Source organism: Sphaerulina musiva (genome assembly GCF_000320565.1).
Source record: "Sphaerulina musiva SO2202 unplaced genomic scaffold SEPMUscaffold_9, whole genome shotgun sequence".
In the NCBI taxonomy this organism is placed as follows: Eukaryota; Fungi; Ascomycota; class Dothideomycetes; order Mycosphaerellales; family Mycosphaerellaceae; genus Sphaerulina; species Sphaerulina musiva.
The window spans coordinates 1,065,807-1,093,699 of NW_016017391.1; the positions used below are offsets into that span (position 1 = coordinate 1,065,807).

Sequence of the window (27,893 nt, forward strand, 5' to 3'; positions counted from 1 at the left end):
GGTCCGAGTACGAGAGACGACTCAGACGAGAGTGAAGATGGATAAGAAAAAACTTCATTTATTACGATGGCGTGGCAGGACTGCCGCAGGAGAAGGGGAATCGAGGATCATGGCAGTAGACACCACCTCGGCACCTCCAAGGCTTCAATAATCCAATAATCCAATCAGAACTCCACAAGTATTCTAATAATGTCGCATTGGAAGTGGGATTACTTTCCAGGAAAATCCTGCGTCAATCCAGCATTCCAGCTTTCAACTTTCTAGGAAGACTGGGATGATGATCACCTTCGCACGTGCAGCGGCAGCGAACTCACTTCTTCCCGTGTTTCGCAGGGGTGTTTGGAGGTGTGTGCCCACTGCCCACTGTCCAGTTCCCACTCTCTCTCTAGTCTCTCACTCTCGAGTCTCTCACCGTGCAGACTCATCAACTATACTTCAGACTACTGTTCTTCTCCTTGTCCTACTATGATAATGACACTACTGCTTCTCCGATATACCTGAGATGCGCTTCCCGTTTCCTAAAATTGACTCTCATCTCAGCACTCCGCTCACAACGATGTCCATCCATACCACCTCAGACAACCTGCCGGGGCCATCGAGCTGGCGGAGCGCGTCGGATCCGACCGTACACTGCTGCCGCATTCTCCGCCAGAACATACGCTTCTCCCCCCAGTCTCCAGAAGGCTGGGGCCAAGGGGCACCACCACCACCGGTGACCGGCTAGCTCAGAGGCCTTGTCTCAGTCCGGGGTATCTGACCCTTCACCGCGAACGTCCTCTCTTCAACCGCCTGCGGGCCTGCGCCGCATGGCCGGCATTTTCATGTCGACGGTCTTGGACCTTGGGATGATAGGGCTTGCGAGAGTTGAGACAGCTGCGAGCCAGTGGGCGGGCAGGCGGTGACATGGCAGTCCGGACTCCCTCCACTCCCTCCAGCATGGATGGTGCTGGCTCAACGACAACTCAAAAGATTGCTAGATCCTAGCACAGACGAGCCTACTTTTAGAGCTCTCGTCGTCTGCTGTCTGAAAGTAGTGTACTACTACCGCTACTGCTCTCTCTTGACGACTACTGCTACTACTACTGCTATTGCTATTGCTATTGCTACAACTACTGCTACAACTACTGTACCTCAGCGGTCGTAGGAATTGGCTCAATGATCGACATCACAAGTTGCAACCCCTCCACATATCCAACATGCTCTCTCTAGCAACGGCGGTGCCGACGTTCGTGTGCTCGTCTCTGTCTTTCATTGCCAGTTCGATCTTCGCGGTATCCTACATCATGTACCCTCCTGAGCGTCATTTCCGACAAGCAATGATTGTCAATTTGCTGGTATCTGGTATGCTTGATATCGACCGAGCCCCAGAGGGACTTACTGCTAGGAGTGATGATTGACAGATGGCGTAGATTGGATCAACTCGCTGAACAACAGCATTTCGGGCGCCATTGCGCTTGCAAGAGCAAATGTCAAAGGAGGTGCCCTCACGGCGGGCCCAGCTTGCACTGCCAATGGCTACATTGGACAATTCTCCGTCCAGGCGATCGACTTCAACATTTTGGTCATTTCCTTGACCGTGTTGCTCACGGTACGACATCCCCGTTTGATCATGGAGCCACCGTGGTGGCAAATCGTATGTGTATGTGCCATTCCTTGGATACCGCCAACCATCACAGGTAAGGAAGTGCGATTGAACGTCATCCATAATGTGCGGGACTGACACCATGGGCAGCCAATACCGCACTGGGTCTCGGACTGTATGGACCTGTGAGCGGGAATTGGTGCTGGATCGAGGCAAAGTACACTCCCCTCCGCTATGCACTGACTCATGGCTGGCGCATAGCCATCTTCATCTCGACTATCAGCATCTACACCTACATCTACATTTACCTCATCAAAGCGTACGGCAGAGTGACATTTGACAACTCGTCTGCCATGGCCACACCAAACAACGGCACACTGAGCAGGATGAATGCAGCAGAGGACAAGATGGCTCTCTCCGAGATACCACGTATGCAATCAACACTCATTCGCGTCAGATCCTCGATCACAACCACTTACGAACATGACGAAGAACCTTTACGGCCGAAGTTTCCCGCCATCAGCGAAGAAGAGGGCGACGTGGGGAGTGTCGATAGCGCGGCGAAGAATCCATTCCCGCACCCGAGCGACAGTAGCACTACCGGAAATACGGCCCGAATCGGATTCGCAAATGAACCAGGAGCAGGCAATGCCGCCACGCATATCATGTCCTCTGGAGCTCGACAACGCAAGCAGGCCGTGCGAAAGATGCTCTTGCTGAACGGGTATCCCATTTTATATGTCATTCTGTGGATACCCGGCATGGCGACGCGTATATATGAGGCCTTTGGAGTTGCGCCATTGTGGCTGCGAGGCTTGCAGGCCAGTACCCAACTGGTGGGCTTCGCCAATGCTATGACATATGCCTACAACGAACAGCTCCTGCAGCGAATCCGCGAAGGAAAGCGACGCAGGTGAAGAGTACTTAAGTTGGGCGAAGAGGATGAAGAAGAAGAAGATGATTGATGATGATGACGAAAGAGGAACTTCTGTGCGAAAGGCACATATTGTACAACACAACCATTGTGAAAACCTCACACACAGACCCGCAGGACATCGAACAGTTGTCCCAAGGGAACGACGTAACCAGCCATCTGCAATAGCAGCAGTACACGGGATGTATTCCAGGAGCTCTCCGGTGCCTTGAACAGGATCTCTCCCTCTCTGGGATAGCGAGCTGAAGCGAGATGGAAGACTTGCGGTCCATGCCAAGCTACAGCAAATCACGTATTACAGCGCCTAGCGAAGCCAGGGCCCCCCGATTTCCAACAGTCAGCGTTATATAAGAAAGGAGGGAACATGAACAGGCCCTAATTCTAAATGCCCTACAGGCGAAGTCTGGGATTATTAATAATTCACCATCCCTGATTCTGGACCCGAGCCCCTGCAGGAAAAAGCCACAGGGAAACTTCCATGGTAAGAGACCTGGGAGAGAGAGAGCCGAAGCGAAGCTGCGAAAGGGGAGAAAAAGTGAGAATTGAAGAAAGACTGGGAGACCAGAGAGGTCTAAACCGGATAGTACCGGCATGATGCCTCATGACAAACAAAATTCAATTTCCCAGAAACTGGGATGTCCTATCTTCACGGGAAGCTCTGGATGGATGGGATGTTTGATGCTTGGCAGATGCCAAACTCGGTTAGTTTCCTTTTTTTTCTTTCTTTGGAGACCCTCAATTGGAAGCTACACCACCTACTGTACCTACCTAGGTAGGTAAGCATACAGGGTGTCGCAAATTTGGGTTTTTTATACCTTTTTGGCAATCCCTTCTCGGCTCCAGTTGGCTGTGGCTCTGAATGGGGAAAGGAGGCGGATGGAAGGACGGATGTTCGAGATTGTTGACTGCCGTTGTGGTAGTACCTGGAATGGAAATTGGATGGTTGGAAGGAATTGAGAGGGAAGGGCAAGGATTGGATTGGATTGGATTGGATTGGATTGCATATTGGAAGAATTTCAGAGATACCCCTACTACGACGAATCATGATACATACCTACCTTTTTTTCAAACACAAAAATATAATGTGACCTTTGTAAAATTATAAAGTCTTTGTCTTACTGTCATACGCAACGCGTGTTCTTTTCTCAGGTAGCCATCAGGTTTTCTTCTGAGATTTCTCTACTGTACCTCCTAGCTAGCGCATACATCCTCGCATGTGGCGCAACCAAAAGGCAGGCGGAATGTCATGCATGCATGCAGTCGTTTTTCTCGGGGGATGATTTCTCAGGTACACGGACTCATGATTTTTTTTTTTCTTTTCCATTTTCGGCTTGTGGTGCTCTCCGTAGCATGCTCACGTTGCTATTTGAGTGGTCGTGGTGGCTCAGAGTCTTCTTACGTGTATATAAGAAGGGCTGCGAGCCAAGGCCCAGGCTGACGTTGGACTGTCCCGTCCCCTCCCCCCATCCCATCCCATCACCATATTATTGACAATCAGGTACCTTGTTGATGGTCGTGAGAAAAAAACTTTCAAGGTGATTTTGCCCAACCGAGCAGTCCTGGCCGACAAGACGTGAGCGCAGCAGCAGCGGTAGTGAGGGGGTTGGGTTCTCAGTTCTGGTCTGGCATTCCTCCTGGAATAAGCTTCACGGGAAAAATCAGTCGCTGAGTTGACTTCTTCGTGATACATGCAGCAGTAGTAGGAAGCAGATGCATACCATCGCCACATTGTTTCCGTTGAGTAAGATCTTCTTGAGCTTCGTGTGCGCACCGGTGTAGTCGCTGAACAAAACGTAGTCAGCATTGCAAGGCTTTAGTATCACTGAAGAATAATAATCATGGATGTTTTTGGGAGGCCATACTACTCTGTCACATCCTCGAGCACCATGTCTGCCAGTTTGATCAGTACATTGAGCTACCAAACATCTTGTCCATACTTAGAGACGGATTAGTACGCACTGACGAAGTCATCGAATCCCATTAGCGTGCCACTGAACTCTGCAGGATTTTATATGTCAGTTCTGGCGCTCGTAAACCATTCCCTATACGGTGGGGGGAGGAGAGAAGTAGTGAACCTTTGTCGCCTTTCATGATGACCCAGATGGGCGAGCCCACGCATCGGTCAATGAGTTCCAGGGGAAGTAATTGTGAAGACATCGTTTCTGTGTTTTGGTTGTGGATGGGGGACTGCTACAGCATTGTCTGTGGGTGATGATGTTGGAGGTGGTGGTTGTGTCGAGAGCGGCAGAGTTCCAGAAACGCAAAGGTGCCTTCCGACATTTGTCCGTTTGCCGCTCGCTCTTCACGTTACGTTGAGATGCATGTTTTTCCCTTGCTACATGATTCTACCTACTACTACTACTACGTGTACCTCCCACAGCTTCGAGCGTAGTCTACCTGGGGCAGTGCAGGCATGATTGAACGAGAGTATTGATGCTATCCAACACGCCCATCTTTGCTGATGTGGCTTTCCGATTGCGATCTGGCCATGTCTCTGCCGGTGAGATGGCCTCCATGGCATCTGGACTCGAATCGGCGACGACCGCGATCATCTCATCACCACGACTCCCTTCGACCCGGCCGTTGAGCCATCGCTGGGATCGCTCTCGGGGTCTCGTTCTCGAGCGTGCGAGTCGGCGAATCCGTACCGATCGCACCTGGAAGCAGGGAAATGGCATGTATGCCTTGCCAGCGTCAAAGAGGTCATATGCAACGCGAGAGTTGGGGCGCCCGAGTGGTAGCCAGAGAACCACTGCGACGGGGACTACTTCCTACGTGGACAACCCGCACAGGGTGCCAGGCTTCACGGGAGCGTCACCACAGCAGATTGAGCAATTGGCTAGAAAAGTGAAGAAGCTTGAAGGCGAAGCCTCACAGCGGCAATATGAATTTGACAAATTGAAAGACAGCATCAAGAGCAAGGATGTCATACTGGAACAGCGTGAGTTCGTGCTTCAGGATTCATTGCAACAACTAGATCAGGCAAGGAGAGCGCATAAAAAGGAATTAGAAAAGCTACTGGCAGCGCACTGGAAGGAGTCGGAAAAGCTACGGGTAGCGCACCAGAAGGAGTCGGAACAGCTACGGGCAGCGTACCAGAAGGAGTCGGAACAGCTACGGGCAGCGTACCAGAAGGAGTCGGAACAGCGACAGACAGAGCAGCAGAAAGAGGTAGAAACATTGCAACAGAGCCTCAGGCAGGAACAGGAAGCAGGAAGACTGGAGCTCCAAACGGCGATTGAAAAGCATGCGCAGGAGTTGCAGGAAATGCGTGATTCGGCTCAAGCTGAGCAAGACAGGGTACTGCAACTGTCCGCGTCTGGACTGGATGAGAATGCGCCTATCCTGCAAGTTGTTAGGTCCGAGGTCGAGGATGAGGCGCGTCAACGTTTTGACAAACAGTTGTACGAGATTGAACATCGACATAAGCTCGCCCTGAGCCACGAGAAGGCTGTGCGAGCAGAGTTGGAAAAGTGGAAGGATCGCGCGGAGAAGGACAACCAACTGCGGGCAGGAAGAGAGTCCACGGTCTTGACTCACCTGAAGGATCAAGTTGACGCGCTACGCCGCGAGAAGAACGCGGCAGTGGTCGACTCCAACACAGAACGCCTGCGCAACGAACGACTTCGAAAGACGGTTGCAGAAAGCCAGAAGTTGATTGAAGGCAGAAAGGCTCGCACAGAAGAAAGTCGCAGAGATTATTTTGGATATCGTGAGCTTTTCCACTCCATGGGTGACCAGATATACGAGACGCTAGGTGGTGCGACATCGATTGAAGAGGACTTGGAGCGCGAGGCTCTGCTATGGCGAAAATCGGCACAGGTCTTCCAAAAAAACAGAGAACTTCTATTGTTCCGACAAAATTCGACATATGACACTCTCCAACGCACTATCAACGAGTTCCTGGAAGGCAGGGCCATCGCAGCGCAGGCGGCAGCCTCAAACGTTCGTCAGCGGTCTGGCAAGCTCTTGGAGGCACGGAAGTCGCTCAATTTGCAAGGCCACGCCTCGCGCATGGTGACCAATTACCTTCATTTCGAGGCGGAGCCGACACATGCTAGGGCAGTGTCTGTGGTACATTACATGTCCCTTGTTCTGCCTTTTAAGCAGCGTCTTGAGTACTGTCACGGACAAATTACCGACGTTGCTGCCCGCATACAAAAGCTACAAGATATGTCCTCAGAGGTTTCTACGGAACTGGAACGTAAATTAACGATGCTCAAAGCGCGCAGAGAGCTACTTGGAGAGTTCCTCAAATACGCCGAAGCATTCCGAGTCCGAGAGGCCATGGCAGCGCTTCTCAATGGTAGCGCCGAGGATCGTATCACTTTTGTGCGAACGCGTGCAGTACACGACCGTTTCCGTACTTTGACGAATGTGATTGCGAGGAACGAGAGTGACCATAGCCTGGAAGCAATCGGGAGACAGCTCTCGAGGGCCAGAGGCCTCATTACACAGCAAGAGAACTTCGTGCGGTCTCGGTTGATTGCACAGCAAGACCTGGGTCAGCTCGACCAGACTCTTGTCGAAGAAGCCGACAGCGAAATTCGAAGGCGTCTTAAAATCCACAACCATGAAGCCGACGTAGCTTTAGATGTCATTGTTAGGCAGCGCAGGAGTCTCGCCAAGAATATGCGTGAGCGCAAAATGAAGCTGCGGAAGGTGGCGACAACAGTCGGCCGATCTAGCAGCACCGTCAACGATCTAGCAGTCACTGATCTCGCCAAGAACATGCGTGAGCGCAAAATGAAGCTGCGGAAGGTTGCGACAACAGTCGGCCGATCTAGCAGCACCGTCGACGATCTAGCAGTCACTGATCTCCCGCTCGCAACCGAAAACCCAGGTCTTGCACGTGCAAATAGAGTCGTGCGCCGTCGCCATACTCGCAAGTCACGTGTACACATAAGACTGGCTCTTCATGTGCGACCCCCCGAAAAACTTAGTGCTCTCGATGCGGAGAACATTTCAGCATCCGCTGGAGCAGGCCGACTCAACTTCACTCCCACACCGCCCATGCAGTCTTCTCACTTCCCATCACCGCATTCTCTCAGCAAGAGTCAGGAGCAGGTGTCGCGGTGGTCCACTCTCGGTAACGCTTTGAGGACCCAGAGCGACACGAACTCGGGGCATGTAGCAGTGCTGAAGCCAAGCGGTAGAAAGGATGCGGCGGAATCGGCAGAATCTCAGTCAGTTGCCATGACAACCTCGGTCGACCAATCAGCACACAAAGAGGACGCGCAAACCTCAAAGACACTCACTCGTCAGAGCAGCACTGCTACATCGACTCCTCCAGCAAAGGCACACGCGTCTCCTTTAGGACCGCAAGAACACGCCATGTCACATGCAGGCATTTTCAGCCGGGACCATCTCGTCGACAGTGATGCTGTGTCGATACCAAGCTCGCTGTCCTCATATGTGCCCAGTGACAATGATTCTGCAGAAGCTGATGTTGCGCCAGGAAGTCCAGCTGCGGAAGACGCTTCGGCAGTGACACCCGAGCCTCATACGATCTTAGACTATCAAATCCCGCAGAAGGCATACCGCGAAGCTGTCATGGCCTCAACGAGCTCGAATGCCGCATTCTGGACTCATCAGCTATACAAGTCAAGCGAAGGCAAATCTCCCATCGTGTACTACTGCAAAAATCTCGACACCGCAGAGCGGCAGTGCAAGCTCTTTCTCAAAGAACCCGTGCTCGGCTTTGATCTGGAATGGGAAATGAATTCGACTCTGGGCAAGAGCCCGATCAAGAAGTGCGTGTCACTAATTCAGCTTGCTTCCGAGGATAAGATCTGTCTTATTCATGTGGCTTGCTTTGCCGGAGAAACAGCCGAACAACTTCTCCCACCGAGTCTGAAGACAATTTTGGAAGATGTTAGGGTTGTGAAGGCGGGTGTCCACATCAACAACGATGCTCAGCGTATGCGGCGCTGTTTCGACGTCGATATGAAAGGAATCTTCGAGCTGAGCCATATGTATCGTCTTGTCAAGACCCCAGACGCAGTCAGCTTCAAGCTTGTCAAGTTGGCTGAACAGGTACAGGACACGTTGTTGCTGCCGCTGAAGAAGGACGACGTTCGAGTTTCAGCTTGGTCGAAGTCATTGAACGCACAGCAGTGCGCCTATGCTGCAGCTGACGCCTACGCTGGTTTTCGGCTATTTCACCAGCTTGATAACCTGCGAAAAGACCTCAGGCCAACGCCACCGCGTCCTGCGTTTTTCGAAACTTACCAACCAATCATACTTGGAGACGGCACCATTATTGAGCGGGCCACTACCAGGCCGAAAAAGGCCGTCAAAAAGTCTGCAGCAGTACTTGGCGATGCACATGAAAGCGATGATGAGTACCATGACGCTCTCGAGGAGTTGCCTAATACCTACGAACTCGGCGCGGCAGCTCTTCAAGATGGCAAGGTCGACATTGATGAAGCTGATCCAGAGTCTGTTGCTGCACTCCGCGAAGTGATGGAAAAGACTTACCTGAGAGGCTCGCCGTCTAGTGTCGATAGCCAGACATCTATCGACGCTGGGTCGAATACAACTGTCAACGCAATTCCCACTCAAGCGATGCCCAAGTCTGAGTCCAAGCCTTCAAAGCCAGCATCCCATGTTCTCGTGGCATCGCCGGAAACCATGTTAGCAGACATGTGGATAGATTCTCTGGCTTCTCGCAACCCCAAAGTAGGCGCCGCAAGCTTGAGGGCCTATCATCTCTGGCATCACCAGAATCACAGCCTCGATGCCGTCGCAGGACTGTGTCGACAGCCACCCTTGGCCCTGACGAGCGTTGCCAGCTACATTATGACTGCCATCAAGGAGGAAGATATGCCGTACGACAAGGACCGGCTCAAGGAGGCTTTTGTGCATTTACCGAAGAGTGTATGGCACGTCTATGGAAAATGGGTAAAGGAGTTGGGATTGGATCAATAATAGCATTGCCGGGGATAGAGTTGATACCTTACGTTTGTGTTGTCGTGCATAGCGAAGGTGAAATGGGTTCTGAATTCACATGTACACTGCGTATGTACAGGTAGTGATGGACAGGAGTACATCATTGCACAAGGTCCTTAATGTAGTGCAGTCACGAATGAGAAAACTCTGCTCCAGTTCATGTTGGATTCAGTTTTTCCGCACTCACGTTCAGTAAGGTACTGCCTGCCGCACGAAGTCTCAAGTTCATTGCAATCATTTACACTTCTCCCCACCACTGATTTCTCGTCCTCTCCATTTCCAATTCTGCGGGAAATGTCTCGAGGAAGTTGCACAGTTCATCCTGCCAGCCTGTTCTCGAAATATTGCCATAATACGCAGAAGTATACTCCCAGTAATGCGGATACCACCCCGAAAATTCCCAATCGATGATGGCGGCCACGTTATCGTCGCGAATGAGAATATTGCACGGGTTGAGGTCGGCGTGGGTGAAGACGGGTGGAGGCCATGGCCCGTCTTGCATGGCTGCCATCTTCTCGATATCTTGCCATTCCTGATCTTTCACCCGGTTGGGATGATCGGATGGGCGCAGGTCTTCTCGAAGCCAGAAATGAAAATCTTGTATACTCTTGAACGGCCCAAAACGTTCAGCTCGTTTGATACGGCAGTCCATGAGACTCCCACCCGTGCAGCTCTCCACTCCGGTACCCAGTGGAGGCGTCAGTGTCCTTAATTCGTGAATCATAGCTTTCAACTGGGCAAACATCTTTTGGCGGCCTTCTTCAGAGAGCCTGCTCCATGCCCGAGGAATGTCTTCGCCGCGAATTCTTTCCATCAGAATGAACGTCCGGCCTTTGTGTCTGAATGAACAGTAAACTCGAGGTACCGGAATAGACGTGTTTTCAGCAATGAATTTCATCGTGGCCGCTTCTGTCAAGCGAACTCGCCGCCCGCACTTGATAATTTTATGCCTTGAGATAGGTGTACAAACGCCATTTGATTTGTAGAAGCGTCCTAGAGTTCCAAGGGCCAGCCTGGTGAACAGTCTTGACAGACAAGTACTGTTGACACCCGCGATTTGCAGATTCTCATGCTCGGATGCAGCATTGTCGGAGCTTGAGACAATGCTTGTCATGGTAGAGTGAATGGTCTAGACAAGCGATTGATATCAAAGTTCTGAGGCGCGCGAAGAGTCGCGTCGCGTCTGCTTTCAACGAGTCGGGCGGGCTGGACCGGGTGTCCGACCTACCTGGTCGCACAGCGCATGCATACGGGAAACATTGAGTCCCCAATACTGGGTGCCCTTTGAATATACTAGAGATTAGAGGTGCGGTAGAGTAGCTGGGTTGCGAGTATCGAGGGAGCTGCTCAGCGATACACAAGAAGACACAGTGATTGGAAAGATTAGCAGAAAGGTCCTTCGTGAAACATTTACCTCCTAGGCGATAATGCAATATATTGATCATGCGTGCTCCTGGAGCTCTGAATATTTCGACACGACTAGAGTCCCGTCGACTTATCGCTAGATTTCGTTTCTCTGTGTTCTCGTAGCGCTTGATTCTGTTGATTCTGTTGGCGCTGCAGTGTCCATGACTTTATTCACGTTCAACCTGAGCCTCGCTTCTTTCATAGATTCCCTTTCTCGATTCTTTTCCTCTCTCGCTCTGCCTCTTTCAGACGCCGCTCTGCTCTTGATTTCCCAAGGTCTCCATAGCTCATTGCTCTCGCTGTGCCGATCACTTTCGACTTGGTGCCTCGGCGAGCTCTAGCCTCGCTGTTTGTTCTTACGACGACTTGATTCTGCTCTTGAAGAAGCGCCCGCTCGGCGATGGACAGCTGGGTAGCATTGGTAAGTTTCTGTAGGCGGTGCCGTATTGATGCTTAGCCGGCTGCCACGAGAGCTGTGCGTAGCAATGCAGCAGCAGCAGGCATGAGCAATTACAGCAAGACTGCGCGACAGTAAGGGGGCGGAAGGCACAGCGGTCCAGTGCGATGGGGTCGAAGCAGGCTCTCAAGTGTCGAGTCAGGCTCTCAAGTGTCGAGTGATGCAGCAGTACCTGTGCAGGCTGAAATCATTACAATGAACAATCATAGGCTGAGCCAAGGACGTGATATCCCATTCTGGACGGCGCCAAGCTCCATCGGGGCTTCCCCGTCGGTGTTTGGGGAGGAAGGTACGTACGTACGTGCCTACCTACCTCCTGAGTGGTTGCCGGCGAATGCGGAGGATGTCATTGCGTTGCACGTGACCGTAGCTGAAGCTCGCAAGCTGGCCACGCTTTGGCTCTGGAAAGTCAATAGACTCTCCTATACACGACAACACCAAACACCCTCCATCACCTCTAATAACGCCGTTACGACCTCCATTCGCTCCTTCACTTCTGGCCATTCCCGTTCTCAACCGCGTGTTTTCCCTTTGGCGACATCGACCGGGGGTAATAGACACGCAGCGCTGCGGCGGCGCAAGACACTCAGTTCCAACCAGCCATTATGGCGCCGCTGCCTATCAAGTTCACGGAGCAGCTGCAGCTCACTGCGGTGGGCATCGAGGTATGTCCGAGACGCTCTGGATGGACAACTGGAGATCTCTCACTGACATGCACAAACAGCCGGCATCAATAGGCTTCAACTCATGTACCCTCGAATCAGATCACTTCGTCTGCGTGAGGCAGAAGGTCAACGAGGCTGCCTCACCCGAGGTCATCATCGTCAACCTCAAGAATGGCAACTCTGTCATGCGGCGGCCGATCAAGGCCGACAGCGCCATCATGCATTGGAATAAGGAGATTATTGCGCTGAAGGCTAGTGGAAAGACACTCCAGATCTTCGACTTGGCGCAAAAGGCCAAAATCAAGAGCACAACCATGACAGAGGATGTCGTGTTCTGGAAATGGTTCAGCGACACCACGCTGGGATTAGTGACGGATACCAGCGTTTATCATTGGAACATCTTCGATCCAACTGCGGTCAGCCCGGTGAAAGTTTTTGACAGAAACCAGAACCTGTCTGGGTGCCAGATCATTAACTACCGCGTCAGCGAGGATGAGAAGTGGATGGTAGTGGTTGGCATTTCGCAGCAGCAGGGACGCGTCGTTGGCGCGATGCAGCTGTATTCCAAGGACAGAGGCATCAGCCAGGCCATTGAGGGTCACGCTGCAGCGTTCGGTACCCTGCGACTAGAAGATGCGCCAGCAGACACAAAATTGTTCACATTCGCGAACCGTTCAGCAACCGGCGCTAAGCTGCACATTGTCGAGGTGGACCACCAGGCACCGAATCCGGTCTTCACGAAGCGCGCCGTCGACATTTACTTCCCAGCAGAGGCCACCAATGATTTCCCAGTTGCGATGCAAGTATCGTCCAAGTACAAAGTCATCTACTTAGTGACCAAATACGGCTTCATCCACCTTTTCGATCTCGAGACTGGTACCACGATCTTTATGAACCGCATTTCGAGCGACACCATCTTCACAACAGCAGGCGACGAAGGTGGATATGGAATTGTCGGTGTGAACAGAAAGGGTCAAGTGCTCTCAGTGAGCGTGGACGAGTCCACCATAATAGAATACCTTTTGCAGAACCCGGAAAATGCCGAGCTTGCTTACAAGCTGGCGTCAAGAGCTGGACTTCCAGGCGCCGATCAGCTATATCAGCAGCGATTCGACCAGCTGCTGAACATGGGCGACTATCAGGCTGCTGCTAAGACTGCCGCAAACTCGCCGCAAGGCTTCCTCCGAACACCACAGACAATTGAGCGTTTCAAGAATGTGCCTCAACAACAAGGACAACTTTCTGTCATTCTGCAGTATTTCGGTATGCTGTTGGACAAGGGAAAGCTCAATCAGCACGAGACCCTTGAGCTGGCGCGACCAGTCCTGCAGCAGAGCCGTAAGCACTTGCTGGAGAAATGGATGAAGGAGGGTAAGCTAGGCTGCTCTGAGCAGCTTGGTGATCTTGTTCGCCTCCATGATGTTGCTCTTGCGCAGCAGATTTACCAGGAAGCCGGCGCTTCTCAAAAGGTCATTGCAGCCATGGCTGAGTCGGGTAACTTTGACCAGATTTTGCCTTATTCTCGCCAGGCTGGCTATACGCCTGACTTCAATGCTCTGATTCAGCATGTCACACGGTATGTTTCGCTTGGACATCTGATCACAGGACCACTACTGACGTTAGGTATAGGGCAAACCCGGAGAAGGGAGCCGAGTTTGCTACCAGCATTGCTCGTGAAGACCCCAGTCTGATCGATATTGACCGAACAGTAGACATATTCCAGGCACAGGGCATGGTCCAGCAAGCAACGGCCTTCTTGCTTGATGTGCTCTCGAACAATCAGCCTGAGCAAGGCCATCTTCAGACGCGGCTTCTCGAGATGAACCTTCAGAATGCGCCACAAGTCGCTGACGCTATTCTTGGAAACGAGATGTTCTCGCACTACGACAAGGCTCGTGTGGCCGCGCTTTGTGAACAGGCTGGTCTTTTGACGAGAGCTCTGGAGCACTACGAGGACCCTGCCTCCATCAAGCGCTGCATCGTTCAAAGTGACAAACTGCCAGAGGAATTCTTAATCAACTACTTTGGACGCCTCACTGTTGATTTGGCCATGGAATGCATGGACGAGATGCTGAAAGTCAACATTCGCCAGAATCTGCAAGCAGTCATCAACATTGCCAAGAAGTACAGCGACCTTTTCGGCCCAACTCGTATCATCGCTCTCCTCGAGAAGTACCGTACGGCTGAAGGTCTGTACTTCTACCTTGGTGGTATCGTCAACCTGGCCGAAGACAAAGAAGTCACCTTCAAGTATATCGAGGCTGCTACCACGATGGGCCAGCTCCAAGAAGTCGAGCGTGTCTGTCGTGAATCAAACGCGTATGACCCGGAGAAGGTCAAGAACTTCTTGAAAGAGGCTCAGCTTACCGAACAGCTCCCTCTCATCATCGTCTGCGATCGATTCAACTTTGTTCATGATCTGGTGCTCTACCTCTACAAGAACCAACAGTTTAAGTCCATCGAGGTCTATGTACAACGTGTCAACCCAGCACGAACTCCTGGCGTCATCGGCGGACTTCTCGATGTTGACTGTGACGAGAACATCATCAAGGGCCTCCTGAACTCCGTCGAAGCTTCCAGCATCCCCGTTGAGGAGCTTGTCAGCGAAGTCGAGTCTCGTAACCGTCTTAAGCTGTTGCTGCCATTCCTGGAGCAGAGCTTGGCCGCAGGCAACCAGCAGCAGGCCGTCTACAATGCCCTGGCCAAGATCTACATAGACAGCAATAACGATCCTGAAGCATTCTTGAAGAACAACAACCAGTATGACACTCTGGTAGTCGGAAAGTATTGCGAGAAGCGCGACCCCAATTTGGCATTTATCGCATATCAGAAGGGTCAAAATGACTTGGAGCTCATTGCGATTACGAACGAGAACTCAATGTTCCGAGCTCAAGCACGGTACCTTCTCGAGCGCGCAGACTCCGAAATTTGGGAGTATGTGCTCTCTGACAACAACATCCACCGACGATCGCTCGTGGACCAGGTCATCTCGGTCGCTGTGCCCGAAGTAAGTGCTTTCGATTCGCTCCCACAACCTCACGCGCCTCGAGAAAGGGAGCTAACACTGAGGAATAGTCCACCGACCCAGAGCGTGTCAGCATTGCTGTCAAGGCATTCATTGATGCCGACATGCCAGTTGAGCTTATTGAGCTGCTGGAGAAGATTATCCTCGAGCCAACAACTTTCTCAGACAACGCTAACCTGCAGAACCTGCTCATGCTTACTGCTGCCAAATCCGATCGTGGTCGTGTCGCCAACTACATCCAGCAGCTTGATGCCTACAGTCCTGACGACATTGCTCAGCAGTGTATCGAGGTTGGCATGTACGAGGAGGCATTCCTCATACACAAGAAGGCAAACAACCATGCTGAGGCCGCCAACGTCTTGGTTGATCACGTCGTAAGCATAGATCGTGCTCAGGAGTATGCCGATCAGGTCGACCTTCCAGAAGTCTGGAGCAAGGTCGGTAAGGCTCAGCTCGACGGTCTTCGCGTTTCGGACGCTGTGGAGTCGTACATTCGTGCACAGGATCCGTCGAACTACCAGGAGGTCATCGAGATTGCGACCCACGCCGGCAAGGACGAGGATCTTGTCAAGTACCTGCGCATGGCTCGCAAGACTCTTCGCGAGCCACCTATTGACACTGCCCTTGCCTTCTCTTTTGCACGACTGAACGACCTTCCCGCCCTTGAAGAGTTCCTCCGATCGTCGAACGTGGCAAATATCGAGGAGTCTGGTGACAAGGCATATGCCGAGGGCTACCACGAGGCTGCTAAGATATTCTTCACTTCGATTTCGAATTGGGGCAAGCTTGCCACAGCTCTCGTCCATCTGGAAGACTACCAAGCAGCTGTCGAATGTGCGCGCAAGGCCAACAGTGTCAAGGTGTGGAAGCAGGTCAACGAGGCTTGCGTGGCGAAGAAGGAGTTCCGCTTGGCACAGATCTGTGGCCTCAACTTGATCGTTCACGCAGAAGAGCTCACGGATCTTGTCCGACAGTACGAGCGCAATGGGTACTTTGATGAGCTGATCGCCCTGCTTGAAGCTGGTCTCGGTCTCGAACGTGCGGTAAGCATCAAGACTCGTCCCTTGTCATGTTGTCCACTACTGACGTACGTTTAAGCACATGGGAATGTTCACTGCCTTGGGTGTTGCCCTCAGCAAGTACCATCCAGAGCGTGTCATGGAGCACCTGCGCATCTTCTGGGGAAGAGTTCATATTCCTCGTTTGATTACTGCTGTTGAGGAAGCACACCTCTGGCCAGAACTCGTCTTCCTCTACACCCACTACGATGAATTTGACAATGCTTGTCTGGCCATGATGGAGCGCGCAGCAGATGCCTGGGAGCACCACTCCTTCAAAGAGACGATCGTCAAGGTGGCCAATCTCGAGATCTACTACCGTGCCCTCAACTTTTACCTCCAAGAGCAGCCGCCTCTCATCACGGACCTTCTGCAAGCACTGACGCCACGGATCGACGTCAACCGCGTTGTTCGCATGTTCGAGAAGTCGGACAATATTCCTCTCATCAAGCCATTCCTGCTCAATGTGCAACCGCAGAACAAGCGTGCCGTAAATGATGCCATCAACGACCTGCTCATCGAAGAGGAGGACTACAAGCAGTTGCGCGACAGTGTCGAGAACTTTGACAACTACGAAGCCGTCGCCCTCGCTCAGCGATTGGAGAAGCACGACCTTGTTTTCTTCCGACAAATTGCTGCCAACATCTACCGCAAGAACAAGAGATGGGACAAATCCATCTCCCTCTCCAAGCAGGACAAACTGTACAAGGACGCCATCGAGACTGCAGCAGCATCCGCCAAGACTGAGGTGGTGGAGGAACTCCTGCGATACGTGAGTCACTTCTCTATGCCATGGTTCCACACTTTTGCTAACATATTCTAGTTCGTCGACATTGGCAGCAAAGAGTGTTACGTCGGCATGCTCTACTCATGCTACGAGCTCATTCCACTGCACACTATCATGGAAATCTCATGGCGGCACGGCCTCACTGACTTTACGATGCCATTCATGATCAACTACCTCTCACAACAAGCCAGCACGATAGCAGAACTGAAGCGCGACAATGACGAGCGCAAGGAGAGAGAGAAGGCCAACGCGCCCAAGGAAGACACTGGACCAATCCTTGGTCAGTCGAGACTCATGCTCACGCAAGGGCCGATTGCAAATGGACAGCCCAACGGCGGTTATAGAGGATTCTAAGTTTGATCAATGGTATACCCGCAAATGGTGACTCTCTGCGTGTAGTCTGAAAGACCCAAGGCCACGAAGGGTTCGTTGACCGGGGTTTTCTAATGGACTGCATGCTGGCGAGAAGTGTGAGTGCGCAGGGCTTCTACAGAGAAGAGGCAAAAAAGAGTTTTTGGCTTGGCTGCTGTACATTAGAGAACTACTAGTACTTTGAAGATGCGAAGTTCTGTATCCTACATTGTGCAAAACTGCTCGCATCTTGAAATATGTGATGCGCACTCCAGAGTGCCTTCCTTAGAATTTCATGTTTGGGTAACAGTCCATGATGCTCTCGATTGATGCCAGGATGGTCTCAACCATGATTGTATATTGCACGCAGGAGGCTCTCCCACTGGTGAGCGAGTGTAAGATGGGAAATCATGCACTGGTTCAGAGAAGTTGCAGCACTGAGACGGACGAGAAAGTGCAATAGAAAGGCAAAAAGGGGTTTCTGCATATGTCAGGAGCGCTAAATCAGAGGGAAGCAGACTGGCAAAGCAGAGTCTATACTCGCTGTTGTTTGGTTCATAGCAAATGATTACGCTCTCCGCTCCATGCAATGAAAGAATCTTCCTCTGTGCTTACAGCGACAGCGTGTATCGTGTCCAGAGCCTGGTAAGCATTCCCGAACATCCCACCGCCACGCGAGAAGGAACCTCAGTCGTGTTGGTGTGTATGTATCTGCACAGGAGATGCTCACATGAAATCGCCACTGCAATGTTGTCAGCCCGTGCTAATGAGCATAGGATGGGTGTCAGACATACTCATCTAGTCCATCATCGTCATAAGCGTCCAGATCTGCCGCGCGAGACGTATCCCTGCTTGCATTAAGAGTGGTCTTCGTCTTTGCTGCCTTGCTCTTCTTGCCACCCTTCTCAGCAGCTTTCTCCTCCTTCAGCTTTTCATTGCTCAGTGCTGTCAGTCCACTAGACACCTTCTTGATCTGCTCGCTGTTCATCTCTTTTACGATCTGCTTGGCGAATTCCTTCATAAACAGCTCGTATTGCGGCTTCTTCGCAATGTTGGTGAAGAGTGGGACGAGAGTTTCCCGAAGAGTCGCGAATTCCTTTGCGGACGTGGGGTTGAAGAGTTTCAGGCTCGACAGGTCGACAGCGCTGGTAGGATCGCCGGCCTCTGCTTCTACAGTGATGGCCTTGTTGGTGCCGCGCTTAGCTGGCCCACTGCCGCCTCCACCGAACAGATCTTCGGCGTTTGCCAGATCACTTGCCATCTCCTGAGCGCGTAATCGTTGACGCTTCGCAGCCTCGTCCTCGTCCTCGCTGCTCTCTCCATCTTCCAGTTCGGCGCGCTCTTTTCGTCGCTGCTCGCGGAGCTCTTCCAAGCGCTGTGCTTTGGACTTTTTCTCTGCCTTTGCAGCAGCCTCAGCCTTCGCTTTAGCCTCAGCAGCTTTCTTTGCCTTTTCCCGCTCTTCCTCGCTGTCCTCGGCGGCATCCCACGACTCTAGAACATCCTCTTCCTCCTCGTCGTCGAACTTGCCGCGGCGTACAACGGGCGGTGGTGGCGAGGAAGCCGGCGTGCTATCGGAGTCCTCGTCGTCCCACGACGTCTTCCCCGGCGCCATCGTTGCGATTGTTCTCTGGTGGGGGTGGTCTTTGTCGGGAAAGTCGGCTTGCGAACGGGTTTTCAAGAGGTGTGAGTAGCAGTCGAGAGTGTTGATAGCAATTCACGCGACAACTGTGTGAATCTAGTTAAGCAGGTGGTGTAGAAAAAGAGTGAACGTTCAGGTACCTGTAATGAGCCGAAAAGGAAGATAAAGGGAGAGTGTACAAAACTCTCTTGGTGGGGAGAAGGTACGATGACATCCGGCGATTCTCGCAACAGTCATGCGCCACGTGCTACGTTGGGCAGCGATCGTCGGGCTTTGTGCTTCGACTCACAGTTTCACATGCTACAGTCACACATGAAGACCCAGTTTGACATTTTTATTTCTTTTTGTTAAAACAACTATGTACATGTACCTCTGCACATAGCACGGAATTCCCTGTTCTGACTCCAACATCTCTCCCGGTAGCTTCTGCTCGAAATACATGTATGCGGCCACAGTCATTTCTGCCAATAAGCGGTACTAGTCCCATTTATCTCTACCGCGAGCATCAATCAATGAAGCACTTTTTCAAGTGTCAACCTTAGTTCGACAGACTTCTGATTACACAAGGACTCTCCATCTGAGAGCTTAAGCCAAAGTTGACCCGCAGTCTTCCAATACAGCTTCTTTCTGCGTCCTGTTGTAAGAAGGATTTCGGCGTCGATGCCGCAAGACTGGCTCCATGTAGTGCATAAAGAAAGGCTGTCGTGGGATTCTGCAGCACTCAGAGTTAGAATTTGAATTCAAAGGACAACATAACGACCACGATATGCAGACAACGAGAACAAAGTAAGAAGCAGAATACAATTGCGCTTAGCGCAAGCTTCTTATGGGTATCTCAAATGCAAGTCTCATGCTCATAGTGCACTCTTGGGCACCAAATTCATGCCTCGCTTGCGTTATCATGCTTTGCGCCACCTCCATGCACCCGAACGCCTTGCTGTGCCTCTTAGCCAAGCAGGCATTGCATGCTCCCTGAGTAGGCAGCCAAGTCTCTTTGCCAGCTTTTCAAGTCATGAAATCATTACGCCCTGTGGAAGACCATGTCTCATCTTAAAGATCGCCTCCAGCACCGGCAATCTTCTTCAGCTCCATCTCCTTCGTGAACTCCTGGTCAAGCTGACCGAGCTCCTTGACCAGATCCTGGCATGCATTGACAACTGCCTCCTTTGGAGTGATCTCGCCGTCGGTCTGCACACGGAGCTTGAAGGTCGCGAAAAGTGGGTGAGGAACCTGGTAGCCGGCGAAGAGGACGTGGTCTGCCTTGGCTAGCTTTGCGCGCAGGAGGTTACCGAGTGTGTGATCTTCCTTGTTGAAGGTGAACATGGAGGCATTGGGGACGCCTGCGAGTTTTCGTCAGCATGTGTTCTCTCAATCAGGGCGTTACCGCCAGGTACAACTGACGAGTCTCTGGCTCATGCTCCACCTTCTTCTCGCCTTCAGCAAGGAGGAAGGACTCGAACCTGTCCGGGATGTCAACGACCTGCTCGATTTTGGTCTCGGTATTGCCGTGGATGCGAGGATCGGTCGCAAAGGACTTGCGATTCTTGGTAGAATCGATTCCCATGTACGGGTGTTGACCACCCGTGTAGGTGGGAGAAGTGCGGTCGGTCATGGTGCCGTCCTTTTCGTGGTGGTGTTGTGTGGGTGGGAGTTGGTACATACCTATCTGGCGCGTTCATTTTGCCGACTTTTGGGGGTGCCTCAGGAGACTCCTAGAAGGCGTTGCTAGGCAGGAGTGGAAGCAAGTGAATCAAGTTGAAGATGTGAAAGTGGAAGTCGCGAGTCTCGCGATGCGGAGATCGGCCTGTCTGGAAATGGTCTGTGCGTGAGGCGGAGGCTTGGTTGATCCGTACACCGTGATCGGTAGGGTGGCAGGTGGTAACCGTGGTATGCAGAACGACAATCTCTCACTGACCAAGAAGACTTGCAATGTACATGTAAGATAGGTGCCTTCTAGGATACAAAAGCGACACGTCATGTTTTCGAATCCAAAGTGTCGTAAATTTAATAGATGGCTGGGAACCACGCAGCCACAGGCCCACAGCGCACGAGCCATTCACATGAAGATATGGAACAGGGCAGATTTCGCGAATAGGGACGGACCGCAATGTTCTTCTTTATTGTACATGTTCATTCACTCATAGCTTATTTGTTTGCTTGACCCACAAGAGCTGAGATCTTTGCTGGAAGGACATGTCGACCTGCGACCGGATTCTCTAGAGCATTCGGATGCGAACGCAAAGTTCTGCATTAAGGCGGTCTTCTTAACGGCTACTCCTCTTCGTGGTCATCAAACGGAAAATGGTCTCGCACAGCAATCCTGTCTAGCTCAGTTTCACAGCCTTGGAGAAAACCCGCTCTCATCGACTCTCGCATCTCCTGTGCATGCGCAAGATGCTCGTCATTCTCAACCCAGCCCTGGGCATCTGTTCCTAGCATCGCTCTCATATCGTCAAGGTCGTCAAGTTGCTCTTCTTCTTGCTTGACCTTCTCAAGACACGCTTGGATTCTATCGGGATGATAGCGTACCGGGCATTCGACTGCCTGGGTTGGAGGTGAGCCTTCTATATGAAGAGGCCAGTGTTGTTGAATTTCGATTAGAGCATGTTCAAGGGACAGCGAGGAGCCTTCCCATGGTGCACCGGCTCGAGAGAATAACTTGGCTCGAAGCATCGAGTTGTCGTTTCGAAAAGCGTCGTAGTGATCCCCCGCCTTCTTGAGATGCAATGCGGCATAGTAGAAATGAACTAGACGTCGACGCATCGTCTCTCGGGCGTTCTGCTGAGAGGCTGGATCCATAGAATCATAATCCGCAGGCAGCTTCGTCTCGGGCTGTCGTAGCGTATCTGAGGCTGGATCACCCCAATTCTGGTAGTGATTCGGGATTCCAGCACAGAGGCATAATGGTAAGATGACGGTATGCTGCCAATCAATAATGCCGACGATCTCATTATCATCATTAACCAGGATATTATTTGGTGAAAGGTCAGGGTGACGGAGAGTCGGGCGCGCGAGGCTGTTCCCGGCATCGATATCGAGAGACGGAGCCAAGCGTAGAAAGTCATGTAGAAGTTGGGAGTGATAGGCAGGGTCTTGCGGTTCGAGATTGTCTAGATCGCGAAGATAACGCTCGACGTTGAGGCGTGGCTTGCCATATTTCTGACAAAACGCAAGCTCTCGTTTGGCCGCGGCCTCAAAGCATTCAAGAAAGATCTTCCCTGAAGAAAGGTGAGCTGACATCGATTAAGTCGCAATGCGAGGCCAAACTTACAAGGTCCGCGGTCAATATCCAGACGCGCTCGCTCACGGTACCACCAAGCATAAGAAGCGATAGGTCCGACTCCAATGTCGAGATTTGGTGCAGAAAGATCGGGTACGGGCACAAACTCCTCATCGCTGCCGAGATCTCGTCGGAAGTACAGACTTCCAGAAGCAGGCAATGGGAGGCGCAGATACCTTTGCTCTATGTCAACGAGCTGTTTCATGACCTGCACCACTGCCTTGTTCTCGAGTGAAAACCATCGATCGCCAAGTGGCCGCCCTGGCAGCTTTTCGAGTATGATGTATTCGATGCCAACAGGGTTGTCGATAATAGGGGAGTAGCCAAGCACTTTGGGTACAGGAAAACCATGGTGGTGTAGGAAAGACAATGTTGCTGCTTCGCTTGCGACTGAGTGCTGTATTGGAGCTTCGAGTCGGAAAGGTAGGCGAGCAAGAACTTCCTTGCCATCACTGAAAGTTGCTTGAAGAATGCGATTGAAGCCTCCTTCGGCAAGCTTCTCGAGACTCTGCAGTTCCTCGAGTGGTCTGCCAAGCGACGAGCATATTGCGCTAGCGAGCGCCTGGACGTTGAATTTCAAGTGTCGCTCTCTGCGACGCAAGTCTTCATTGAAGCTGTTCCCTCAAAACATTAGGTACTCAGGGATCATGTGCAACGGACACTCACTTACAGAAATCTTCCACTGGTGTATTCATGTAATGCTGGGCCAAATGACGGACTTCTTGTAGTTGCTTGAGTACTGGCGAAGCGCAGCAACCGGAGAGATGCACATACTGATGAGTACACGGGCTTCATCACGGCACTGCATGGCGAAGAAGACCAGTTCACTTGTGTATGCTTTCCTAGTTTCCTAGTGAGATGGTCCGCCGGAAGTGCCAAGCCTTGCCAAGCTCAAATGCTCGCTTGTTAAGCGCCACGGCCCGCCGCGCCTCAGTCTGAAAAATGATCAGGCCGATGCAGCAAGAGGTCCATTGACTGGTAATACCTCCTAATTGCTTTTGCGCATGGTTTATGCTTCTCCATGAAGCAGTCGCTGCCCTCCAGTCAAATGACAGGCCAGGAATTGATGTCTGCTGCGAGTTCGTTTGGCGCTGCGCCTTACTGGTGTTGAAACCCACACTCGAGCGGCACGGCGGTTGTCCTATAGGGCGCCAGACTGCGGAGCCTTGAGAGCGATAGCGATCTCACATATCAAACATTTTTTGGATCCGCTGTCCGATTTGAGCACATTCTTCCTGTGCGGCGAGAAACATTTCCCTAGGGCCAATCCGACCTCGAGAAGATGGGAATTCGCTCCGATTTTGCTGGGACCTATGAGAGGAGTGGCAAGCATTACCATAGATTCCAGATTCAGGCCAATGCGGGAGGCAAGATTCCCATGTCCCGGAAAGACTTGAGGCAACGCCATGCCATAGGAACCCACGCCATTATTACGACTCTCTAGATTCCAGATGGTGGCTGCAAGGACGAAGTTGAAGAGGCTTTCGAAAGCGTTGACGCTGACACTGAGTAGTATATTTGGACATTCGATTGTTCAGTCTGGTCGGCCGCCGATATTGTAAGCCTTTCGTCGGACGAAGAGTCCAAGCATATCGCTGGCGAACGTCTAAAAGTACGAAACATGTTCGAGCGCAGCTCCGCAAGGAAATTCAAAGTCATCACGGAAGCGAAAAAGGTTATTGCGGAGCGGAAGCTCCCGAGCGCCGTGTAGACGCTTGAACCGCGCCGAGCGGAGAAGCTTGACAGACGACGACGTCAGGAGAGGAGCACCACTCCAAGCTGCTGCTGATCGGCCGATGTCGCTGTGGTATCACTGCTATAAGGCAGATGGTAGGCTCGTAGAGATCAAGGTAAGAAGTCAATATGGACCAACTCAAGAAAGACTTACCATGGACCAAGGCGCCGCTGGTATGCGTCGCGCCCATGAGGTTGATCGCCCTGGCAAGTCTCGCAACAGAAGTGTCAAAAGCCGGAGGTCTAGGCTTTATAGGAGCAGGAAGTGATGCTTCGACCTTGGAGTCAATGCTCGAAGAGGCCACGCAGCAAGTGGCTACATCAGAAGTGTTGAAAGAAGTCGAGAATATGCTGCCAATAGGGATTGGTTTCTTGTTGTGGGCCGGCGAGAAATTACTGAACGAGGCTTTACCATTGATAACGAAGTACAAGCCAGCTGCGATATGGCTGTTTGCACCACGGGAGCTGGGCGACTTTGAGCTATGGTCCAGAGAAATCAGGAGGGTGACAGACGGCAGAACGAAGATTTGGATCCAGATTGGCCAAGTTGCTGAAGCGTTGGTAGTCACAAAGACGTGTCAACCAGACGTCCTCGTCGTACAGGGGCAAGATGCCGGTGGACACGGTCTGGAGCAGGCTTCTGGACTGGTGTCGCTCGTGCCAGAGGTAGACGATGCCGTCTCGGAACTGGCTCAAAGCAAAGGGATCAAGAAGCCCATCATTATTGCCACTGGAGGCATTATGGATGGTCGTGGAGCAGCAGCTGCAATCGCCCTCGGGGCATCTGGCGTCACGCTGGGCACGCGTTATCTCGCTGCACCAGAAGCGAACATTACCAAAGGCTACAGAGATGCCGTGCTCGGTGCATCAGACGGTGGCGTGTGGACGAAACGGACCAAGCTCTACGATACACTTCGCGGCACGAGAGACTGGCCCGCACGGTATGGCGGACGAGGTGTGCTTAATGAAACTTACTTCGATTCCGAGAAAGGCATCAGTCTGGAGGAGAACCAGAAGTTATACGATGAGGCGCTGAAGAAAGGCGACGAAGGCTGGGGGACCAATGCTCGGCTTGCGACATACGCCGGTGCAGGTGTCGGTCTTGCGAAAGGCGTCAAGCCAGCCGCGAGTATTACGGAAGAGGTTCGTGATGACGCGAGACGCATACTGAAGCAGATTGCTGTAGTAGGGAGTCTGTGAGCTGACCACAGTCATGGGTTTGCCTCCTCTCATCTTTCCATATCTTCCACTATGGCGTTCCCTTCTGCGTACTCTCTGCTCCTACTCTCGCGAGTAGTGCAAACCATTAATCTTCGTCTCTCTCCTTTAGCAAAACAGTGCCGAGCTCGGATCGATAGCATGGAACTTGAATCCGTATCAGTCACGGAGTGTCGAAGTCCCCCTGCATGTTCCGATGACCAGGACATACCCATATTCAACCAAGCAAGACAAAAAAGCTGCCCGTAGATACAACGTCTCGACCACACAAGCCATGATGATATCCATAGCGATCACGCACACAAGCAGCAAGCACCACAACTACTTTCCACCCACTCCCCTCTCCGGTACATTCTCCCACGCCTCCTCAAACCCCGCATTTCGCACCCACCTCTCACCAACCTCCATTTCCACCGAATCAATCACCATATATCCCAACTTCAACCAATCCTCTCCCGCAAGCTCAGACCCCTTTTGCCCTTCAAAAGGTCGACAAACTTGCTCCCCATTCGCCACCGCCCGGACTAATTTCGCCGCATGTCCATCATCATCTACCCGACACGCTCTCTCCAGAATATCATCCCATCCCGCCTCCTGATGATCTTCCTGTTGTTTTTGTTTTTGGTTTTGGTTTTGTTTTTGTACTACTTTCGGCGCATACCCACGAATCTCATCTCGACGAATTTCGGGTGATTTCCGAGAAGCGTACAAGACGAGATCGAATCGAATTTTCCATTCGAGCAGTCGAATTTTCTGCGTGGGGGAAAGCCAAGCCTGGCGATTGAGAATCGGCCAGAAAATTGTCGCGTTGACACTGTGCATGAGGAAGAAATCGAATTTGATGGCTTTGTGTGCTCGTTGAGCTCCGGCTGTGAGGAGAATTGCCGCATGCGTCATTTCGGCGGTTTGGCGAGTGAGGATTTCTTTTTCTTTTTCTTCTGCTTCTGCTTCTGCTTCGGGCGGGATGTGGATTTGGGAGATGATGTCGATGAGAGGTTGGGCTGCGCGGGCGAGGAGTCCGTCTCGGATTTTGTTGCTGTCGGACCTGGTACGTTATGGATTAGCAAGAGGAGGAGGAGGATGAGATGGAGGTGGAGGGACTCACCAACGCGGCGCTTCACGAATTTCCTTGTGGTTATGAATTTCGTGAATCAGCTCCACGATAGTCTTGTCATTGTTGCCATTCTTCTCCGCGGCCGCTTCTGCGGGCAAAAGGACCTCTCCAATCCAGTCATCGTGACACGCAGCCTGAGCAAGAGCTTCAGCAATAATAGCGGGCTGCTGAAACTCGAGACCGAAGCCGAGATGGATGATGGGATGCAAGAGACCTGCAAACATTCTGACGAGCATCGTCTCTGCACGCTCGTCGCCCGCGAAGACATACTGCTTGAGCACATGTTGCCAGCCCTTCTTGTCGATTTCTTGCCGGAAAAATTCGAGGAAATCGTTATAGTGCTGCTCTACTCCGAGGTGGCTCATGAACGTCGCGGGATCCTGGAGACCTTGCACAATTGTGCTCTCGGGCTTTCTTGCGGGTCTTTGGTAGCTTTTGTTGGTGTCGTAGCCTCGCTGTAGCTCTTCGGGTGTGGCTCCGAGCGACCATATGGTGAGTAGTTGATGAGCGATGTGGTTGTGAAAGCCATCGGCGTTGAAGAAGATGTGATGTCTTTCGTGGTTGTCTTGGAGAAGCTCGGTCGCCTTGTCGGTAGAGGACTGAGAAATTGGCGGGCGATAGAACTGTGGCTTGTCTACAGCTTGAAGTTGAACTATGCTTGCGGTAGCCATGGTCTTGCTGTATGGAGTGTAGGTACGTTTGGAGCAGTCTGCGAGAGGGTCCAAGAATATAAGAGGCGAACTGATTGACGACAACTAAGGTAGGCTTTTGTACCTCAATTGCTAGGAGGTACATTAGTACAATATACTTGATCTTCTTGTAATACCAATGCAGCCAGAGCTGCTGATTAATTGCTACGGACCCATGACATGCTGCAACAGAGCGGGGCTATATGTGGCTAAAAGTTACTCTCCTGGCCAAACAACTGTAAACTGTAGACTCTCTGCATCGATCAAGACGATACGGATTCCACTTTCATTCCTTGAGATCTTCGGAACGCCATAGCACTTTCAGGCGAAACGTCGTTCGTGAAGGCTATATGTATTCGAATATTTTTGGCCGCTTCGTGGAGTCAATTTATCTTGGGCAATTTGCGAATCGGGACTCCTGTAAAGAATTCAAGCAAGCGGTGAGGCTACGGCAGTGGACCAACGAAACTGTCGAATGGGACTGTCAAGATTGACGTCTTCTCGAGATTTTGGATGAACTGGAAAAGGAGTGTATTTTCGATGGAGACGGCAGAGGCCTCCATGAAGCAGAAGAGGAAGGAAGTTCAAGAGCCAAGCGTGAACCAGAATAAACGGGAGGAGGGATTGAGAACCCTCTTGAGTAGATCAGCTATCTCTGGCATTTTTCATTTGTCCATAGAGTCGCTTTGTTCATTCGTCAAACTTGCACCAAAGTGCATCAAGCAGGAACTTCTGCGGACACCGCTCCGCTGAGATGCATTCCGGAATGTAGGAAAACCAGTCGTTGGTCTCGTTCGAGGTGATGCTGTTCATGACCTTGGTGAACTCGTAGTACAATGGGTGGAAGCCACTGTACTGCCAGTCAATGATCCCAGTCACACGACATCGTCCTCCTTCTAGCTGGACAGCGATGTTTTCCGGCCTCAAATCGTTGTGACTGAGTACTCATTCTAGCGACAAGTATGGAGACACTTTGCGAGGAGCCTCGATATAGATGGAGCT

General features: G+C 51.8%; 11 protein-coding genes across 11 annotated transcripts; 5 read left to right on the forward strand and 6 right to left on the reverse strand.

Moving 5' to 3' along the window:
• Positions 1 to 554: 554 nt before the first annotated feature.
• SEPMUDRAFT_151137 (uncharacterized protein) lies at positions 555 to 1,164 on the forward strand (the record flags this gene model as incomplete). Its single annotated transcript, XM_016906622.1, has 1 exon — positions 555 to 1,164. A coding segment is annotated over one exon (295 nt), but the record flags the coding sequence as incomplete, so codon positions are not given.
• Positions 1,165 to 1,196: 32 nt separating this feature from the next.
• Positions 1,197 to 2,693, forward strand: SEPMUDRAFT_158265 (uncharacterized protein; the record flags this gene model as incomplete). The annotated part of the gene is made up of 3 exons (XM_016907781.1): positions 1,197 to 1,341; positions 1,410 to 1,676; positions 1,733 to 2,693. 3 exons carry the CDS (start codon positions 1,197 to 1,199, stop codon positions 2,497 to 2,499), a joined length of 1,179 nt encoding a protein of 392 aa, XP_016758210.1. The 3' UTR covers positions 2,500 to 2,693.
• Positions 2,694 to 3,695: 1,002 nt separating this feature from the next.
• Positions 3,696 to 4,710, reverse strand: SEPMUDRAFT_151138 (like-Sm ribonucleo protein). The gene is made up of 5 exons (XM_016906623.1): positions 4,592 to 4,710; positions 4,476 to 4,514; positions 4,379 to 4,406; positions 4,235 to 4,298; positions 3,696 to 4,160 (listed from the first exon to the last, which is right to left on the reverse strand). The coding sequence occupies exons 1-5, from the start codon at positions 4,671 to 4,673 to the stop codon at positions 4,128 to 4,130; spliced, it is 246 nt and encodes an 81-aa protein (XP_016758211.1). The 5' UTR covers positions 4,674 to 4,710; the 3' UTR covers positions 3,696 to 4,127.
• A 182-nt stretch (positions 4,711 to 4,892) lies between these two features.
• Positions 4,893 to 9,748, forward strand: SEPMUDRAFT_151139 (uncharacterized protein). Its single transcript, XM_016906624.1, has one exon. It carries the CDS (start codon positions 4,950 to 4,952, stop codon positions 9,444 to 9,446), a length of 4,497 nt encoding a protein of 1,498 aa, XP_016758212.1. The 5' UTR covers positions 4,893 to 4,949; the 3' UTR covers positions 9,447 to 9,748.
• On the reverse strand, positions 9,706 to 10,581 carry SEPMUDRAFT_158267 (kinase-like protein; the record flags this gene model as incomplete). The annotated part of the gene is made up of 1 exon (XM_016907782.1): positions 9,706 to 10,581. The coding sequence occupies one exon, from the start codon at positions 10,579 to 10,581 to the stop codon at positions 9,706 to 9,708; it is 876 nt and encodes a 291-aa protein (XP_016758213.1).
• Positions 10,582 to 11,793: 1,212 nt separating this feature from the next.
• Positions 11,794 to 17,480, forward strand: SEPMUDRAFT_151140 (clathrin heavy chain). The gene is made up of 6 exons (XM_016906625.1): positions 11,794 to 11,996; positions 12,056 to 13,572; positions 13,626 to 15,003; positions 15,072 to 16,064; positions 16,120 to 16,851; positions 16,903 to 17,480. Exons 1-6 carry the CDS (start codon positions 11,937 to 11,939, stop codon positions 17,218 to 17,220), a joined length of 4,998 nt encoding a protein of 1,665 aa, XP_016758214.1. The 5' UTR covers positions 11,794 to 11,936; the 3' UTR covers positions 17,221 to 17,480.
• A 204-nt stretch (positions 17,481 to 17,684) lies between these two features.
• Positions 17,685 to 19,020, reverse strand: SEPMUDRAFT_151141 (translation initiation factor eIF3 subunit). The gene is made up of 2 exons (XM_016906626.1): positions 18,012 to 19,020; positions 17,685 to 17,959 (listed from the first exon to the last, which is right to left on the reverse strand). The coding sequence occupies exons 1-2, from the start codon at positions 18,827 to 18,829 to the stop codon at positions 17,944 to 17,946; spliced, it is 834 nt and encodes a 277-aa protein (XP_016758215.1). The 5' UTR covers positions 18,830 to 19,020; the 3' UTR covers positions 17,685 to 17,943.
• Positions 19,021 to 19,675: 655 nt separating this feature from the next.
• SEPMUDRAFT_151142 (RBP11-like subunits of RNA polymerase) lies at positions 19,676 to 20,798 on the reverse strand. Its single transcript, XM_016906627.1, has 3 exons — positions 20,519 to 20,798; positions 20,258 to 20,316; positions 19,676 to 20,196 (listed from the first exon to the last, which is right to left on the reverse strand). The coding sequence occupies exons 1-3, from the start codon at positions 20,533 to 20,535 to the stop codon at positions 19,907 to 19,909; spliced, it is 366 nt and encodes a 121-aa protein (XP_016758216.1). The 5' UTR covers positions 20,536 to 20,798; the 3' UTR covers positions 19,676 to 19,906.
• Positions 20,799 to 21,127: 329 nt separating this feature from the next.
• On the reverse strand, positions 21,128 to 22,931 carry SEPMUDRAFT_135461 (phosphotransferase family protein; the record flags this gene model as incomplete). Its single annotated transcript, XM_016902713.1, has 3 exons — positions 21,128 to 22,074; positions 22,128 to 22,750; positions 22,807 to 22,931. 3 exons carry the CDS (start codon positions 22,929 to 22,931, stop codon positions 21,128 to 21,130), a joined length of 1,695 nt encoding a protein of 564 aa, XP_016758217.1.
• Positions 22,932 to 23,999: 1,068 nt separating this feature from the next.
• Positions 24,000 to 25,457, forward strand: SEPMUDRAFT_135462 (inosine monophosphate dehydrogenase; the record flags this gene model as incomplete). The annotated part of the gene is made up of 1 exon (XM_016902714.1): positions 24,000 to 25,457. One exon carries the CDS (start codon positions 24,000 to 24,002, stop codon positions 25,068 to 25,070), a length of 1,071 nt encoding a protein of 356 aa, XP_016758218.1. The 3' UTR covers positions 25,071 to 25,457.
• On the reverse strand, positions 25,410 to 26,873 carry SEPMUDRAFT_135463 (uncharacterized protein; the record flags this gene model as incomplete). The annotated part of the gene is made up of 2 exons (XM_016902715.1): positions 25,410 to 26,133; positions 26,194 to 26,873. The coding sequence occupies 2 exons, from the start codon at positions 26,871 to 26,873 to the stop codon at positions 25,410 to 25,412; spliced, it is 1,404 nt and encodes a 467-aa protein (XP_016758219.1).
• Positions 26,874 to 27,893: the final 1,020 nt, after the last annotated feature.

Coding starts and splice junctions, on each gene's coding strand:
- SEPMUDRAFT_151138 (XM_016906623.1), bottom strand. CDS start 4,673: ATGTCTTCACAATTACTTCCCCTGGAACTCATTGACCGATGCGTGGGC. Junction 4,407..4,475: donor GGGATTCGATGACTTCGTCA/GTGCGTACTAAT, acceptor TCAAACTGGCAG/ACATGGTGCTCGAGGATGTG. Junction 4,161..4,234: donor ACGGAAACAATGTGGCGATG/GTATGCATCTGC, acceptor TTTCCCGTGAAG/CTTATTCCAGGAGGAATGCC.
- SEPMUDRAFT_151139 (XM_016906624.1), top strand. CDS start 4,950: ATGCTATCCAACACGCCCATCTTTGCTGATGTGGCTTTCCGATTGCGA.
- SEPMUDRAFT_151140 (XM_016906625.1), top strand. CDS start 11,937: ATGGCGCCGCTGCCTATCAAGTTCACGGAGCAGCTGCAGCTCACTGCG. Junction 11,997..12,055: donor TCACTGCGGTGGGCATCGAG/GTATGTCCGAGA, acceptor ATGCACAAACAG/CCGGCATCAATAGGCTTCAA. Junction 16,065..16,119: donor GTCTCGGTCTCGAACGTGCG/GTAAGCATCAAG, acceptor CGTACGTTTAAG/CACATGGGAATGTTCACTGC.
- SEPMUDRAFT_151141 (XM_016906626.1), bottom strand. CDS start 18,829: ATGGCGCCGGGGAAGACGTCGTGGGACGACGAGGACTCCGATAGCACG.
- SEPMUDRAFT_151142 (XM_016906627.1), bottom strand. Junction 20,197..20,257: donor GGAGCATGAGCCAGAGACTC/GTCAGTTGTACC, acceptor GAAAACTCGCAG/GCGTCCCCAATGCCTCCATG.